Here is a 17,429-nt window from a genome sequence, read left to right as displayed (position 1 = left end):
CTGTTCTGTTTTCTTCCAAGGCATTTATTTGTACTCACAGTGTCAAAAAGAGCTCCAGGAAGAAACCGTTCCCTTAGCCCAGGGCTCAAGGCCACGTGTGGCCAGGGGGAAATCCTTCATTGTTGGCCGATGCTCCCAACCATTGCGTTGCTACTGCTGGATGCGCCGGATTGACTGGATCTGGGATGTCTGGGCATGCGAGCCCCACTCACGCCAGTTCTTGTAGTCCCCGCCATGGTGGTCGGATTCCAGGATGTACTGGAAGCCACGGTAGCCAGGGTACTGGTAGCAAACCCACCTGCCAGGGAAGGAACAACCGTCAGGCACCCAGTTCCAAGAGCTCTTTGGGTGTGATTCACCCTTAAGTCAGAGGTTCTTAGCTTTTCTTATGGCCCATCCTCCTCAAGCTCTGATCTAGGAAGCTAAACAGGGTCCGCCCTGGCTACTATTTGGATGAGAGACCTCCAAGGAATACCAGGGTTGCAATGTGGAGGCAGGCAATGGCAAGTCACCTCTGAACGTCTCTTGCCTTGAAAACCCCACATGGTTGAAGTCAGAGTCTCTCATATTCTGGTCTGATATTTTACATAGGTATTTTGGGATTATTCCAGAGGGGTAGCTGTGTGAGTCTGTTGCAGTCAAACGAAACAAGGCTGGTGGCACCTTCCACTAAACCACTGACGAATCTGCCTTATGCTGAATCAGACCTTTGGTCTATCAACGTCAGGGTTTGTCTGCTCAGGCTGGCAGGGGCTCTTCAGGGTCACGGAGGACTTTTGTGTCATCTGTTACCTGATGCTTTTTATCTGGAGATGGAACCTGGACCTTTGCAGACCAAGCAGATGCTCTTAACACTGAGCTGTGGTCCCACCCCAAGACTAATGGACTTTTGTGAGTCAGCTCCCTTCCTCAGATGCAATGAAAGGAATCCTGAAAGCTCGTTCGAGGAAGGGAGCTGAGTCATAAAAGCTCATCAGAGAATAAATACTGCTAGTCATGAAGGTGCCTCTGGACATCTGGTCTGTGATGGACGCACGTGATATGTCTGTCTCAGGCATAAAGTCAACGAGACCCTTAAGCCAGAAGTCTAGGGTTGCCAATCTCCAGGTGGGGGCAGGGGATCCCCCGGTTTGGAGGCCCTCCCCCCGCTTCAGGGTCGTCAGAAAGCGGGGGGAGGGGAGGGAAATGTCTTCTGGGAGCTCTATTATTCCCTATGGAGATTTATTCCCATAGAAAATCATGGAGAATTGATCCACGGGTATCTGGGGCTCTGGGGGGGGGCTGTTTTTTTGGGTATAGGCACCAAATTTTCAGTATAGCATCTAGTGCCTCTCCCCTAAATACCCCCCAAGTTTCAAAAAGATTGGACCAGGGGGTCCAATTCTATGAGCCCCAAAAGAAGGTGCCCCTATCCTTCATTATTTCCTATGGCATTGAAAAGGTGTGCCATCCCTTTAAATGTGATGGCCAGAACTCCCTTTGGAGTTCAATTATGCTTGTCACAGCCTTGATCTTGGCTCCACCCCCAAAGTCCCCAGATATTTCTTGAATTGGACTTGGCAACCCTATCTAAGTCCTTCATAACTTGTGTCACTTCTTCAAAGGTCCACCTAATATAAAGCAAGGTAAAGGCAGTGCCCTGTGCAAGCACCAGTTGTTTCCGACTGGGGTGACATTGCATCACAACGTTTTCACGGCAAGACTTTTACGAGGTGGTTTGCCATTGCCTTCCCCAGTCATCTACACTTTACCCCCAGAAAGCTGGGTACTCGTTTTACTGACCTCAGAAGGATGGAAGGCTGAGTTAACCTTGGGCTGGCTACCTGAACCCAGCTACTACCGGGATTGAACTCGGGTTGTGTGCAGAGAGCTTCGACTGCAGTACTGCAGCTTTACCACTCTGTGTCACGGGGCTCTTACAAATCAAGCTACCTGGGTACAAATAAAATCTTGGGTCTCTGATTTTATCCTCAAGTCTGGAGCGAGCTTTCTTTCACCTGTCAGAAACCAAAAAGGGCTTCCTAAAAACTCTAGTGCCCCCCTCCCATTTATAGAAAACTCCTGTTAAGAATTCCTTGTCTGACTTACTACATGTCCCAGTTGGCAAATCTCTTGCTAGTTAAACACCATGAAGGTGGGTGCAATTGGCCCAAAGGAGGGGCTTCTGAAAAAGTTCTGGCTGGCAAGAACTGGGTAGGTATAGAAGGCAGGGACTGGTTGGGGAAGACCCAGACCAAATCCCAGTTCCATGGAATACATTGGCCCAGTCAGTCTCTCTCAGCTTGATCTACCTCCGAGGGTTTTTCTGATGAGAGGGAAGCTTATATATGGCACCATAAGCAATTTCAGGTGTAGACAGATACTTAGATAGGACAGCACCATTAGTACAGTGGCTACCTTGGCTGTATCCCCCGAAGGTGTTTACCTGAATACGTCAGTGAGACTTGAAGGTGCCACAAGACTTCTGCTCTGGTATTTAGAGCAATGAGTCCATACAAAATCTTGGAAAGCTGCCCCGGCCGTGCCCACCTCTCAGCTGGTGATGGAAAGGGCCAGGGAAGTGGATTCTGCCCCTTTGCCAACCCTCAGTGGAGCTCTTCTGCAGAGGTTTGAGCCAGGCTTCAAACACCGCTGCCAGCCCACGGTGCCTCTTACTTACCCGCCAGAGTGAACTTTCATGGAGCCCACTTCGCTGTTGCCCCAGCCCATGGCTTGCAAGGAAGGGAAGTCATCCTGCACCTCCCACTGGTGCCCCATGTAGTTTTCCTTCTCGAACAGCATGATCCTGGACTCTTTGTGGTTCTGCAGGCGGAGAACAGAGGCAGGATCAGACCCTGCTCCTCCTGAGGCTGGCAGCTGGGCCTCGCACCTGCCTGTGTTTTTAGCACTCGGGGCAGGGGATGAGTGACTAAACGACAAGGGTACTCCAGAGCACTGGCAAAGAGGGCCTCTTTCAGCTCCTCTAAGGAAACTGATAAAGGATCCCAAGACAAGGGTGAGGAGGGGGACTTCCTGGCAGGTGTCAGTTCCAGCACCTCTGACTTCAAGAAACAAATGCTCTGTCACAAGCAATGCTCCCTCTATGCTGCAGTTTTGTGAGCAAAAATTCTACTTTGTGAGCTACTGGCATTCAAGTTGTGAGCGAGCGATTTGGCTACTGCATGAATTAGTTTGCTCTGGGGCCATCCTTCTGGAGCTAAGACAAAACTGTGTTGAACTAAAAAATGGTGAGCTAGCTCAGCTTTGAGGGAACATGAGTGATTTCATACGGTTGGAACTGTGTGGATGACAAACAGAATCTTCCCTTCTCTCTTCTAGGACCAAATCTACATGTTTTTTGAGGGGGGGCAAAATTTAAAAAATGGTACCCCCTTATGGGCCCATTCTATCTTATGGGCCCACAGATAGGATGGACTCCATACCCAATTTGAGCCCCCCCTCTGGCAGCGGTCAGGGCAAGACCCCCCTCTGCCTCCCCCCCCCGCCTGATCTGACACGGCTTTCTTCTCCTCTTTCACTTTTGGGGTGCCCAAAGGCCAAGCCCATCACGTGGATGCCCTTGGAATCCTCTCTAAAAACCCACAGCAACTGAGTCTTCTCTTCGAAAACCCATCATGTTCTTTCAGTGTGTCCCCCTCCTTTTTTGGTAGTGACCGTGGGGACCTAACTAAGTAATAAAGAAATATCAGACACACACTTTACACCATGGATTGGGGGAATCCTAATTAAAATTGCGCTCGAAGTTACCCAGAAACGTCTTGTCTGCACTTTTCAGCTTTTTAAAACCTTCATCCTGTGATAGAATTTGGTGGTGTTATGCAGAGAAATAGCTAAATTCCTGTGTGGAAAGAAGAATGTAAATAACTGCTGTGTAAAAAAAAAATGCTTAATATTAAGAACTGTAGAATTATGAGGCAAATATGAGGTGACTGTACTCCCATACGAGAAGGGAAGCGACAGAGAGCGTAGGCCTCTGTGCAGCCTGTGAAGCAGTGATGCTGATGGTTAGTTACTGTTACCAAGGGAGTGCTTCTCTTTCTGAGATTTTCAATAAGTCTGGTTTATTGTGCAGGATTCAAAAGGCCTCCCTTTCAATTGGTTGATTAGTGAATGGTTTAACCGCTGTCATTGGCCTTTGGTGCAAAACCTGCCCTGAGCCTGTTCTATGGGAAAGGCGGGCTAAAAATCGAATAAAATAAAGAAATAAAATTAACCGAGGAGAGGAGGGCCTGAGCTATGTTCAGCTTTAATTGGTTGAAGGGTGCCGTGAGGAAGAATAAAAGGTCACCCTCAACCTAGAATGAGTTGGGATTAGCTAGTCAGGCCCTTAGAATGTGTAAAAAAGGTAAAGGTAGCCCCCCCCCCTGTGCAAGCATCAGTCGTTTCCAACTCTGGGGTGATGTTGCTTTCACATTTTCACAGCAGACTTTTTACGGGGTGGCTTGCCATTGCCTTCCCCAGTCACCTACACTTCCCCCCCAGCAAGTTGGGTACTCATTTTACCGACCTCGGAAGGATGGAAGGCTGAGTCAACCTGGAGCCGGCTACCTGAACCCAGCTTCTGCCGGGATCAAACTCAGGTTGTGAAGCAGAGCTTAGAACTGCAGTACTGCAGCTTTACCACTCTGCGCCATGGGGCTCTATTAGAATGTGAGGAGAGATTTACTGTTTTGTTGAAGAACCATGGTGGATTCCCATAGGGTATAATGGAGAAGATCTGTGGGTATGTGGGGCTTTGGAGGGGGTGTGTTTTGGGGTAGAAGCACCAAATTTTCAGCATAGCATCCAGTACCTCTCCCCTAAATACCCTCCAAGTTTCAAAAGGATTGGACCATGGGGTCCAATTCTGTGAGCCACCAAAGAAGGTGCCCCTATCCTTAATTATTTCTAATGGAGGAAAAGCGTTTAAAAGGCACACAGTCCCTTTAAATGTGATGGCCAGAACTCCCTTTGGAGTTCAGTTATGCTTCTCACAACCTTGCTCCAGTCCCCAGATATTTCTTGAATTGGACTTGACAACCCTATATATTCCAGGTATATCACCTTGCCATCTATTTTCCGGCATCTCCAATGAACATCCGGAGCAAGGGGAAATCACTAATCTCATATATGTGCCCTCAAAGTCAAGTCGTTATTTATTAGCCAAAGGCTCAATATACATCCAGCCCTCAAGGTCTGCTCTTCAAGAACAGGCCAAGGAAGAGGCTGAACAGAAGGAAGACTTCCAGGCAAACTATGTAAAATGATGCAAAAAATGCCATATGCAAATTAACTGTACTTGTCCAATTAAATATGTTTATAAAGGTGTTAGAGTAATCTTAATAAAGTGCTGTAATATAAATCTATGTTTACAATATGTGTTTATAACGGGTGGCCAACGGTAGCTCTCCAGATGTTTTTTTGCCTACAACTCCCATCAGCCCCAGCCATCGGCCATGCTGGCTGGGGCTGATGGGGGTTGTAGGCAAAAAACATCTGGAGAGCTACCACTGGCCACCCCAATTTATAATATGCTTATAAAGGTGTTAGAGTAATTTTAATTAATAACGTGCAATGATATAGATCTGTGTGGCAAAAACACAGAATTATATTATAGACCTTTATTAATTGAAATTAACACCTTTATAAGCATATTTTATTGGACAAGTACAGTTAATCTGCACATGGCTTTTTTTCTTGCATCGTTTTACATTGTGGTCTGCCGTGATTCCAATTTATTCCCCCCCCCACTGCCCCCAGAGCAAACTAAGCAGAGGTTCTGTAAAGTGCTAATAAATTAAATAATTTAGTTGGGAGGAGAACTAGCCGAGGGTTTGCCATCAGTCTTCATTACAACAGTGCTAAAGGAAAACCACCAGAAGGTGTACCTGCATGACAAATGTCCAATTAAATATTCAGTTCCTTTAAATATTGAATTATTTAATCAACTATTTTAATAGTTGTTTCTTGCTATCTCTCGATCTGGCCACCAAACAGAAATTAAGCTACCAGAGTATACATAAAATTTTTGTTTCTAAGTGTAGATGGTGGTAGTAGAAATCAAGGTAACACACAGAAATTACATGTAAGACTCAAATGAAAGTCAAATGAAACGAGACGCTAGGGGAGAGTTTTACAGATACTGTCGTCCTCCAGAAAGAAAAATAAATGTGTTCTAGATCAAATCAAGCCTAAACTCTCCCTAGAACAGGAGTGGCCAAACTTGCTTAATGTAAGAGCTACATAGAAGAGCCGCACAGTTCTGCAGGGCCTGCAAGATGGCACGCTTCTGCCAGGCATTTACATGATGGTAACATCTGCAGCAACGGGACTGGCCCATGAGAACACCACCACTGGCCTACCTCATCACACTGGGGCGATCCTGAGACCTCTGAGTACAGCTAACCACAAGAATTTAATTGCGGCTTGAAATCATGATAGCAGCGCATGCAAATGTTTTAAAATTGTTTTTACGTCGATGTTTTTATTGTTTATTTTATCAGTCACACGAATGTGCTTGTGTCGACCCTTGGCCTGTGAGCCTCCCTGAGCCTGCCTTCGGCGGGGAGGGATATGGATTAAATAAATAAACAGAATAAGCATCAGATGTTTGAGAGCCACAAGCCATGAATGTCAGATGTTTGAGAGCCACAAGACAGGAAGGATGGAAGGAAGACAGGGAGGCAAATAGATGGGGGAGGGAGTAGGGGGAGGTGGAAAGAAAGCAACTTTAACTTCAAATGCATTCTCAAAGCCACCGGTTGGCTTGGCTTGGAGATTTAAAGACAGAAATGCCTTCTCCAAGCCTGCCCATGAGGTAGTGGGGGCTTTGAGAGCCACACAATATGTGTGAAAGAGCCACATGTGGCTCCCGAGCCACAGTTTGGCTACCCTTACCCTAGAAGCTAAAATGACTAAACAGCCTATTGTACTTGGGTCACATTATGAGAAGACAAGAGACACCGGAAAAGACAATACTGCCAGGAAAACCTGAAGGCAGCAGGAAAAGAAGACCGAACATGAGATAGATTGACTCAAGAAAGGAAGCCACAATTCTCAGTTTGCAAGACCTGAGCAAGGCTGTTAATGACAGGATGTTTTGGAGATCGTTAATTCATAGGGTCAGCATAAGTCAGAAGAGACTTGATGACACTTGCACACACACACACGCGACTTCATTCTCATATTAAGTGTAGTCAAAGGATGGGCCAAGGAAAACGAAAAGTAAACTCCACAAGCTCCCCCATCGCCACACCGTCTAGTGCATGGTCAATATTCTTTCACTGGACCTGTCATTTTTCGCGCAACGAGAAGGGGCGAGAGAGCAAAAGAGAGGCTTACTGCTGAACTGATGGGGCGGAAGGACATCAGCCGATCAACGTGGTAAGCGTTGCTCCCGCTCCACGCCTCCCATCGGGGGTACTCGCCTCGCTCCAGGACGAACTGTTGGCCACTGAAGCCAGTGTGCTCATAACCAAGCCAGCTGCAAGAGAAGGCAAGAATTGTGGCTCTGGGCATTCTATTCAGGCTCTGCCTCACAGGCCAGCAGCGACGGTTGCTTTACTCTCTCTGTCCAGGTCTTGTGCTGAAGCTGCTGACATGCAGGGCCGGATTAGACCTTGGGGGGCCCCTAGGCAGTCAAAATCTCGGGGGGCCCCTTGGAAATTATCTCAGAGTCGGAGCACCCGCCTCACCACCCCCGGCCCCCGCTGCAGCCTGCAGACTACCTTCCGGAGAGCCGGTTTGGTGTAGTGGTTAAGTGTGCGGACTCTTATCTGGGTGAACCGGGTTTGATTCCCCACTCCTCCACTTGCACCTGTTAGCATGGCCTTGGGTCTGCCATAGCTCTGGCAGAGGTTGTCCTTGAAAGGGCAGCTGCTGTGAGAGCCCTCTCCAGCCCCACCCACCTCACAGGGTGATTGTTGTGGGGGAGGAAGGTAAAGGAGATTGTGAGCCGCTCTGAGACTCTTCGGAGTGGAGGGCGGGATATAAATCCAATATCATCTTCTATCTTCTTCTCAAAAGCCCCTTTTGACAAAGCTGTGGGGGAGAGGTGGAGAGAGGCAAACTTGGCAATGACGCCAGCATAGGGTTGCCAAGTCCAACCCCAGAAATAGCTGGGGACTTTGGGGGTGGAGCCAAGAGACACTGGGGTGGAGCTAGGGGGGAGGGGGAAATGGCGCCGGGGAGCGTGGCGAGCCGCCCCCATCAGCCTGAGCCCATCTTGGAGGAGCAGCCATGGCGAGCAGAGAAGAGGCGGCAGCGGCGCGGCGGCCTCGCCCACTCCGCCTCTGGGGTGGAAGTGGAGGGGGGGGTGGAGGTGGGCCGGGGGCATGGCGAGCTGCAAGTCCGGGTCCTAGAAGGGCCCGGATTCGCGGCTCGCCATGCTCCTGGCCTGCCTCGCCCTCCCCTTCTCTGGTTTTGCCTGCGCTGCTGCTGCCTCTTGGCTGCTCTTCCGAGATGGGCTCAGCCTGGGCCCATCTCGGAGGAGCAGCTGTGGTGGGCGGGGAGGGGGCGGCAGCGGTGCGGCGCCCAGGATCGGGCAGCTCGCCATGCTCCCCGGCGCCGTTTCCCCCCTCCCCCGCTTCTGTTTTTTGGGGGGGTGGGGGAAGAGGGTGGAAACCCTGGGGTCCCCCGCCAGGGCGGGAGGGTTGGGAAGCCTACGCCAGCAGCCGCACCAGGCAAGCCGGGCAAAGAGCGGCTCAGTCACTGGCTGCATGTGCAGGCTGGAAGGGCTGCAAGCAGGGGGGAAACTGGGGGAGGGGAGCTGGCCCAGGCCCCTAAAGGCATAGGGGCCCATAGGGCAGTGCCTATTTGGCCTAATGGTTATTCCGGCTCTGCTGACAGGTGGCCCTGAAGAGGTGGTCACTGTGTTAGCCTAAAGCAGGGCTTCTCAACCTTTTTGAAGCAGCAGGCTGGGCCCCTTTGGAATTCTGACACAGTAAGGTGGGTGAAGCCACAAAATGGCTGCTTCAGGGGGCAGAGCCGGGCACAAAATGGCTGCCGCATCTGACCGTCAGTCACAAAGTACAGAAGATCCTTGTGCTATGGTGACAGCTACTGCCCACAATGTTTTTAAAAATCTGCATAGCCAATCAAAAGACTTACTAGGAAAAAGCCTCACCTGGTCCCTCCCACTTTCTAAAACCGCTTGGTGGGCGCCATGTTGGCGACTCCTGGCCTAAAGAAAGCCTTGGAGGATGCGCCAGGCAGAGGGTCCTTGTTCTCCCTGTATTAGCTAAGGGGATGCTTTTGGAACTTTTGCTTTAGAAACCCCACAGTCACCCACCTCATAGTAGGGTTGCCAATCCCCAGGTGGGGGCAGGGGATTCTCCGCTTTGGAGACCCTCCCCCCGCTTCAGGGTGGTCAGAAAGCAGGGAGAGGGGAGGGAAATGTCTGCTGGGAACTCTGTTATTCCCTATGGAGATTTATTCCGATAGAAAATCATAGAGAATTGATCCGCGGGTATCTGGGGCTCTGGGGGGCCCCTGTTTTTTGGGGTAGAGGCACCAAATTTTCCGTATAACATCGAGTGCCTCTCCCCAAAGTACCCACCAAGTTTCAAAAAGATTGGACCAGGGGGTCCAATTCTATGAGCCCCAAAAGAAGGTGCCCCTATCCTTCATTATTTCCTATGGAAGGAAGGAATTGAAAAGGTGTGCCGTCCCTTTAAATGTGATGGCCAGAACTCCCTTTGGAGTTCAATTATGCTTGTCACAGCCTTGATCTTGGCTCCACCCCTAATGTCTCCTGGCTCCACCCCCAAAATCCCCAGATATTTCTGGAATTGGACTTGGCAACCCTACCTCATAGACTCAAAACAGTCCTAACTTTGTGGTGAGCAAGCGTCTTTTTTTCATTGTTGGAGGGCTTGCCCTATTATATCTTTATTTTGGGATTCAGTTATTACTTACACATTAAATATAACTGGCAGGGCTTTTTTTTGTAGCGGGAGCTCCTTTGCATATTAGACCACACCCCCTGATGTAGCCAATCCTCTAAGATCTTACAGGGCTCTTCATACAGAGGATTGGAGGATTGGAAGATTGGCTACATTAGGGGTGTGTGGTCTAATATGCAAAGGAGCTCCTGCTACAAAAAAAGTCCTAATTTGGGATACAATTGCCAATATGACCAGAACTAGTATTATTATCTTTGTGGCCTATAGGAAAATTTCCAAAGTGTTCTAAAATACTGATACGACAGTTGTTTCAAAGTGGGTGGGGGGGGGGAGAACAAACTATCTCCAAATATCCCATAATTGGTTTAATAATATATGGAGATTTTATGTTGTGAGAAAAAGTTCATATCATATCAACAAGTTGAGAACGAAGAATATAGTTTGGCTTTTACTTCAGTATGGTTTCCTTTGTTAAGATTATATGGTAGAAAAAGTCCCAAATAATTTATATCCTATTGATCTGCTGCAGATATGAGAAAAGATTTAGCCACAACTTAATCAAAGATACTTAAATTTTATGTGTTTTTGTAATTTTCAGGAAAGGAAAGGAAAGGTCCCCTGTGCAAGCACCAGTCGTTTCCAACTCTGGGGTGAGGTTGCTTTCACAATGTTTTCATGGCAGACTTTTTATGGGGTGGTTTGCCATTGCCTTCCCCAGTCTTCTACGCTTTCCCCCTAGCAAGCTGGGTACTCATTTTACCAACCTCGGAAGGATGGAAGGCTGAGGCAACCTCAAGCCGGCTACCTGAAAACCCAGCTTCCACCGGGGATCGAACTCAGGTTGTGAGCAGAGCTTAGGACTGCAGTACTGCAGCTTTACCAGTTGTAATTTTTTCCTACACATCATTCAAGCCTGACTGAAATGATGCTGTACCTATTTAGAACAGAGAGCGGGCAGGTGCGGGGGATGGGGAGGGATAATTTGGAAATTTATTAATTTAAAATATTTATATCCTGCTTCTCTACAAATTTATAACCAAAGTGACATATATTTCAATAAAAATTAAATCCCTTAAATGTCACTCCCGAGGAGCCAGTACAACACCCTATAGTACAGATCAGATCTGTTTAAAAAAACAAAAAACCTGCTGAACAATGAAAACACATTAGACTAAAAAACAAAACAAAAGGAGAAGGTCCTAGGAACAATAGTGAAATGCAGCAACTGCTGTTGGGGTTTTTCAGGGCTTGTGGGCAGCCCCTCCTCCCTCGCCCAGGGCAGACCCTGGCACTAGGCAAACTAGGTGGCTGCCTAGGACACTGGCCTTCTGGGTGCACTGAATTGGGGAGGGATGGTGGCTCAGTGGTAGAGCATCTGCTTGGGAAGCAGAAGGTCCCAGGTTCAATCCCCGGCATCTCCAAAAAAGGGCCCAGGCAAATAGGTGTGAAAAACCTCAGCTTGAGACCCTGGAGAGCCGCTGCCAGTCTGAGAAGACAATACTGACTTTGATGGACCGAGGGTCTGATTCAGTATAAGGCAGCTTCATATGTTCATATATGTTCAATTGGGTGCCCCTCCATGTGACTCGGTGACATTATCAGTGTGTGGGGGTGGTGGTTGTGTGTGTGCCAGAAGTTAACCTTGCTTAAGGTGCCGGACAGTCTCCTGCCCTCGCCTCAAGACTTCTCAGGGGCTTTTACAGGAGTTCCTGCTGCAAAGAAATCCCTGCTGGCTATATCTAATGTGTAAGTATTATAACAGAAAGTTGAGAATGTCGGCATGGCTTCTAAGAAACTGGGCTCCGAAGGAAGTCCCTGGTTCAAATCTTGCCTTAAGCTCCGAATTCCAAACCTTTAATGGCATAACAATTGCAAATAAGAGTACACAGAATGTGAAAAGTTAAACATAGGAGATAAAATCAAAAAGAAACGGGGACTATATGCGCATTTATACAAGATCAGATTTGCATTTAAGAATGTCAGCCAAAAATGTTGCTACCGCCTCAGTAACCTCCCACTCAGTGTCATTCAGTAAATAATGACAGCGGTCCCTTTACATGTGATGGCCAGCACTCCGTTTGGAGTTCAGTTGTGCTTGTCACAGCCTTTCTTCTGCCTCCACCCCCAAAGTCTCCAGATATTTCCTGAGTTGGACCTGCCATCCCTAGTTCAGGGTCAACAGGAAATCATCCAGAAGCCAGTGGCTGAGCTACTGTGATGCCACAGCAGAATTCGGGAGGAATTAGGGCCTCTCTGGCTGCCATTGGCTTAGCTGCTTTGATGTCACAGCGGGCTCAGGCAGCTGACTGTTAAGAAAACTGCCAAAGGCCAGGAAGCTTTGACCCCTGAGGTCAACCAGCTGCCTGGATTAAAGGCACAGTGTACATATTGCTCGGAAGCCAGTCGAATTGGGAACGCCACCTGATAGGTGCAGTTCAAGTGGCCAGTTTTGGGACTCTCTTAATGAAAAGACGAGTCAGCTTGCTCTGGAACACTGGGAGAAGGCTGTCATCAGCAGGACTTTTCTGGTAGCAGGAACTCCTTTGCACATTAGGCCGCACACCCCGTGATGTAGCCAATCCTCCAAGAGCTTACAATATAGGCCCTCTAAGAAAAGCCCTGTAAGCTCCAGGAGGATTGGCTACATCAGGGGTGTGTGGCTTAATATGCAAAGGAGTCCCTGCTGCCAAAAAAAGCCCGGGTCATCATTTTTTATTTTATTTTTTTGTGTTTTAACAATTTATTGATAACATATGGTTACAAAACTTAATTATAAATTTCCTGTACTAACCCATATGATATTTCAACCCCCCCTCCCTCCCTTGTTTGACTTCCCCGAAGTTATATATTTAAGTTCAATACTAAAGGTACCAGTAACTAATCAAAGTTCAATATATATTTTTTTCCCTCATCAATACTAAAAAATTGTCCAATGTCTTTTTACATTCCACTCTTTCTCCATATATCCTTTAAATTTCTTCCACTTCTTTTTGAATATATCTAGATCATAGTCTCTTAGAGTTCTAGTTCGTTTGTCCATCTCACTTTCTTTTTTTATTTGTTTATTGCACTTACATCTCGCCCTCCCCAAACAGGCTAAGGGCGGCTGGTACTGATCTTTCCACAGCCCCCGCCTTGCCCCCTATTTATCCCTGGGGGTCTGGGGAGAAGGAGGGTTCCCGTACTCACGCGCCATTCTCCACCCGGAGGGAGCGGACGTTGTCAAAGCTGCTCTCTGTGATGCTGGGGCAAGAGGTGGTGAATTCCATCCGTTTCCCCTGTAAGTTCTCTTGGTCATAGACTGTGATCTGAAAGACAGCACCCCATCAGCACACGCCCTGCCCTACAACTCCAAGACAGCAAGCGGGTGAGAAATTCATCGCAACTTCAGCAACTGACTTTGCTGGCTGATTCCTGCCAACCCCCCCCCCCCCACCCCTTTCCCTGCCCAGCTCCAGCTGTGTTTGGGCAGAGAGCCCTCTGGGCCTGGGTCGGCTGTTTCCTTCCCGCAGTGCAGTCGCTGCGTTCACCACTTATGCATCGACAACAAGAAGTCTTGCAGCTACAAGGCAACTCTTGCTCTTTGAGGTGCCTCCAGGCATTTTCACCCCAGAGTAAAGACTAGAAAAAACTTACCTTCCAAGATCCAAGCTGCGAAGGCTGGGGATTCGTTTGAGCCATCTTGGCTGCAAAGACGGTGTCTATGAAGAAGGGAAAATCACCACCACCACCAAGTTGCTTTAAAACCTGAGCCTTGGTAACTGTTTGGATCTTGTAGAACAAAGTAGGAGTCACGTTTCACCTTTAAGGCCACCAGTTTTATTCAGAATGTAAGTTTTCATATGCACGCATACTTCCCTATCCCTTTGTCTGAAGAAGTCTGCATGCGTACGAAAGCTTACATTATGAATAAATCTTTGCTGGTCTTAAAGGTGAAACTGGACTCCTACTGTGTTCTACTGCTTCAGATCAACACGGCTGCCCACTTGGATCTATCTGTTTGGATCTTGCACCGTGTTGGAGAATTTTGTGCATCTCCAGCTTGCAAGTACAAAAATCTCCAGCAGAGGGCAGTCCCAGGTAACAGTGAACAAGAACAAAGCAATTGGATGATGTACCAATTGTGAAAAAGTCAAAAGATTTTACGTCTCTGTTCCTACAAGACATTTTCAGGTATCCGCACTGTACCACAGTAACTCATGGACGCTAGAACAGAGGGGAACGTGCTCTCAAAACTTCTCCTTGGAGTCCTGAGGCTGATTTTTGTTCCAATGTGATCCAGATGAGCACACAGGTGGGTATTTAGTTGAGAATATCCAACAAATAGAGGGCGATTGTGCAGGATCCCTATCTGGTCAGTGTAGTTTCTATTCCCAGAGCCACAGCCACTGAATCTCAGCAGAACAATTTGACTCCCAGCACTCAGGGGGCTGAAGTGGAATTTCAAAGGAAAAAGGAAAGGTCCCCTGTGCCTTTCCAGTCATTTCCAACTCTGGGGTGACGTTGCTCTCACAACATTTTCACAGCAGACTTTTTACGGGGTGGTTTGCCATTGCTTTCCCCCCAGCAAGCTGGGTACTCATTTTACTGACCTCGGAAGGATGGAAGGCTGAGGCAACCTCGAGCTGGCTACCTGAAATCCCAGCTTCTGCTGGAGATCGAACTCAGGTCGTGAGCAGAGCTTAGGACTGCAGTACTGCAGCTTTAGCACTCTGCATCACGGGGCTCTTGGAATTTCAAAACTGAAATATAAATTGCTAGTTTCAAGCACCTCCTGCTGCGTTCCTTCCAAAATTTGTTTTGGCACTAGGAAACTGCAAGCTGGGCAGGCTGGGCAGGCAGACAGGATTCCAGAGCCAGCCGCCTGAGGTAAAGCAGCTGTGGATTATGCAGACAAGAACCTCGCCTAGGACTCCAGCATTCCCTTGGCCAGCCCTGGCCCGAGACTGACTCAGTGCTGCTGCTTTATTGATAGCTTTTAGACGACAGGGTAGCCAAAGGATGTCTGCTTTTAAAGCCTCCAGAACAGAAGAAGAAGACTGCAGATTTATACCCCGCCCTTCTCTCTGAATCAGAGACTCAGAGCAGCTTACCATCTCCTATATCTTCTCCCCCCACAACAGACACCCTGTGAGGTGGGTGAGGCTGAGAGAGATCTCCCAGAAGCTGCTCTTTCAAGGACAACTCCTACGAGAACTATGGCTGACCCAAGGCCATTCCAGCAGCTGCAAGTGGAGGAGTGGGGAATCAAATCCGATTCTCCCAGATAAGAGTCCACACACTTAACCACTACACCAAACTGGCTCTCACAGAGTCCAGGCTGCCATAGACCAGGGGTGGCCAAACTTGCTTAATGTAAGAGCCACGTAGAATAAACGTCAGAGAGAATAAACGTCAGATGTTTGAGAGAATAAACATCAGGTGTTTGAGAGCTGCAAGACGAGGGAGGGAGAGAGGAAGGAAGGAAAATAGATGGGGGAGGGAGGGAGAGGTGGAAAGAAAACAACTTTAAGTTTAAATGCATTCTCCAAGCCACCAGCTGTCTTGGCTTGGGGAAATGATTTCAAGAGAGAAATGCCTTCTCCAAGCTGGCCGATGGGGCGGCGGGGGCTTCGAGAGCCGCACAATATGTGTGAGAGAACCACGTATGGCTCCTGAGCCACAGTTTGGCCACCCCTGCCATAGACTCTCGCCTCCAAAGCATCCATTTCCTCCAGGGGAACTGCTCTCTGTAGTTCGGAGATGAGCTGTATTTCTAGGGGGTCCCATCTGGCAGCTGGGCGGCATCCCTACCGGTAGGGACACAGGACCGAAGCACCTCTCCCTGGGGTGACTCACCTCGTCCAGTGAATGCTGACACTTCCTCCATGGGCCACTTGATGCCGGGGCTGGCTCCGTTTGTTTATATAGGACCCGTGTCCCACCATGCCCTGGGCAGAGTTTGCGCTGCGGTCAGCACAATGCATTCTCTGCCTTTGTGCCTCGCCTGATCCCTGGAGATTTGAGCCGCTCGCCTCTACGGTCCAAGTTGCATTCCTGGCGGAAAATAGATCCACCCTCCCCACCCCCCCAACCCCAGCGAGGCAGTTACGTTCCTAGCAGAATACCTAGCTGGCTCCCCCATAATGTATATCTTTGTAGAGGGGAGAAGAGCTCTGGCAACGTTTGGTGCATGCACACCCTGGCCAGGAAAAGTACTCTGATTTATGCCAGGGGTGTTGGACTCATGAGGGCCGGATCTGACATAAATGAGACCTTGTTGGGGGGGCTGGGGCGGGCCATGTGTGTGCCTATTTCAGATTAGGTAGCAGAGATATAAACTTTTTAAAGGACACAAACAACTAATTTTTTTTAAAAAAAACTTAAAACATTAGCCCTTGTTGGTCTTAAAGGTGCGTTCTTTGTATCTCTCCCACGGGATCCAGAGAACTGGGCAAAGGAAGCTCTGGCTCTTTCCCTCTCTCCCCAGGGGACCAGGAGGGGGAGGAGCCTCAACCAATGGAGAAAATTGTGGTTTTGCTCTGTAGCTTCTGCGTGATTGAGCAAGCCTCGCAAAACAAGCTGAGATGCAGAAGGAAGTAGACAAGAGCCAGTTGCTTGGGGGCCTGATAGGAGCCTTCCGGGGGCCTGATTAGGCCCCCGGACTGCATGTTTGACACCCCTGATTTATGCCTTTGGTTCTTGACAGAGTTCAGTAACCTGAGCAAAAAGAGGAATCCCTGCTTCATGAAACAGAGAAAAGGAAGTCCTTCTTCACCCAAAGGGTGATTAACACATGGAATTCACTGCCACAGGAGGTGGCGGCGGCTACAAGCATAGCCAGCTTCAAGAGGGGATTGGATCAACATCTGGAGCAGAGGTCCATCAGGGGCTATTAGCCACAGCGTATTGTTGGAACTCTCTTTCTGGGGCAGTGATGCTCTGTATTCTTGGTGCTGGGGGGGGGCACACTGGGAGGGCTTCTAGTGTCCTGGCCCCACTGATGGACCTCCTGATGGCACCTGGGTTTTTGGCCACTGTGTGACCCAGAGTGTTGGACTGGATGGGCCGCTGGCCTGATCCAACATGGCTTCTCTGATGTTCTTATGACTGTCACTGTCTGCGATGAAGGTGCCCAGGATAACAAAGAGACCAAGACGGGGTGGAGAAGGAAGGGCAGGTTCAGTGTGTGCAGGGGTGCCCAGCCTCCAGGTGGAACCCGAGGATCCCCCGGAATTACAGCTCATCTCTAGGCTACAGGAAACAGTTCCCCTGCAGAAAATAGATGCTCCGGAGAGTGGACTTTATAGCATCATACCCCACTGAGGTCCCTGTCCTCCCCAAAATCTATTCCCCAATCTCCAGGAATTTTGCACCCCGATCTGGCAACCCTGCTCCTCCATCCCCATCAGTGGCCAGGGGGGACCTGGGAACCCTATGAGGCTCAGGGCTTTACAAATTGTAGGCCTCTGCAAGGGTGCAAGTTGGGAAATGCAGCTCCTGATGGAGTGCTGGTTTCCATGCAGCAGCAAAAGGCAGGACAGAAAGTGGCAGATGCATTCAGAAGAA

The 17,429-nt window shown here is 48.8% G+C and overlaps 1 protein-coding gene across 1 annotated transcript; it reads right to left on the bottom strand.

Annotated features, from left to right (window-relative positions):
- On the bottom strand, window positions 1–15,836 carry CRYBA1 (crystallin beta A1). Its single transcript, XM_060259038.1, has 6 exons — window positions 15,720–15,836; window positions 13,518–13,582; window positions 13,071–13,189; window positions 7,321–7,462; window positions 2,660–2,802; window positions 1–298 (listed from the first exon to the last, which is right to left on the bottom strand). Exons 1-6 carry the CDS (start codon window positions 15,748–15,750, stop codon window positions 151–153), a joined length of 648 nt encoding a protein of 215 aa, XP_060115021.1. The 5' UTR covers window positions 15,751–15,836; the 3' UTR covers window positions 1–150.
- Between the last annotated feature and the right edge of the window lie 1,593 nt (window positions 15,837–17,429).

Source organism: Heteronotia binoei, chromosome 18 (assembly GCF_032191835.1).
Source record: "Heteronotia binoei isolate CCM8104 ecotype False Entrance Well chromosome 18, APGP_CSIRO_Hbin_v1, whole genome shotgun sequence".
NCBI classification, from domain to species: Eukaryota; Metazoa; Chordata; class Lepidosauria; order Squamata; family Gekkonidae; genus Heteronotia; species Heteronotia binoei.
Note: the sequence above shows the minus strand (reverse complement) of the source record. Positions and strands in the feature narration are given on the sequence as shown.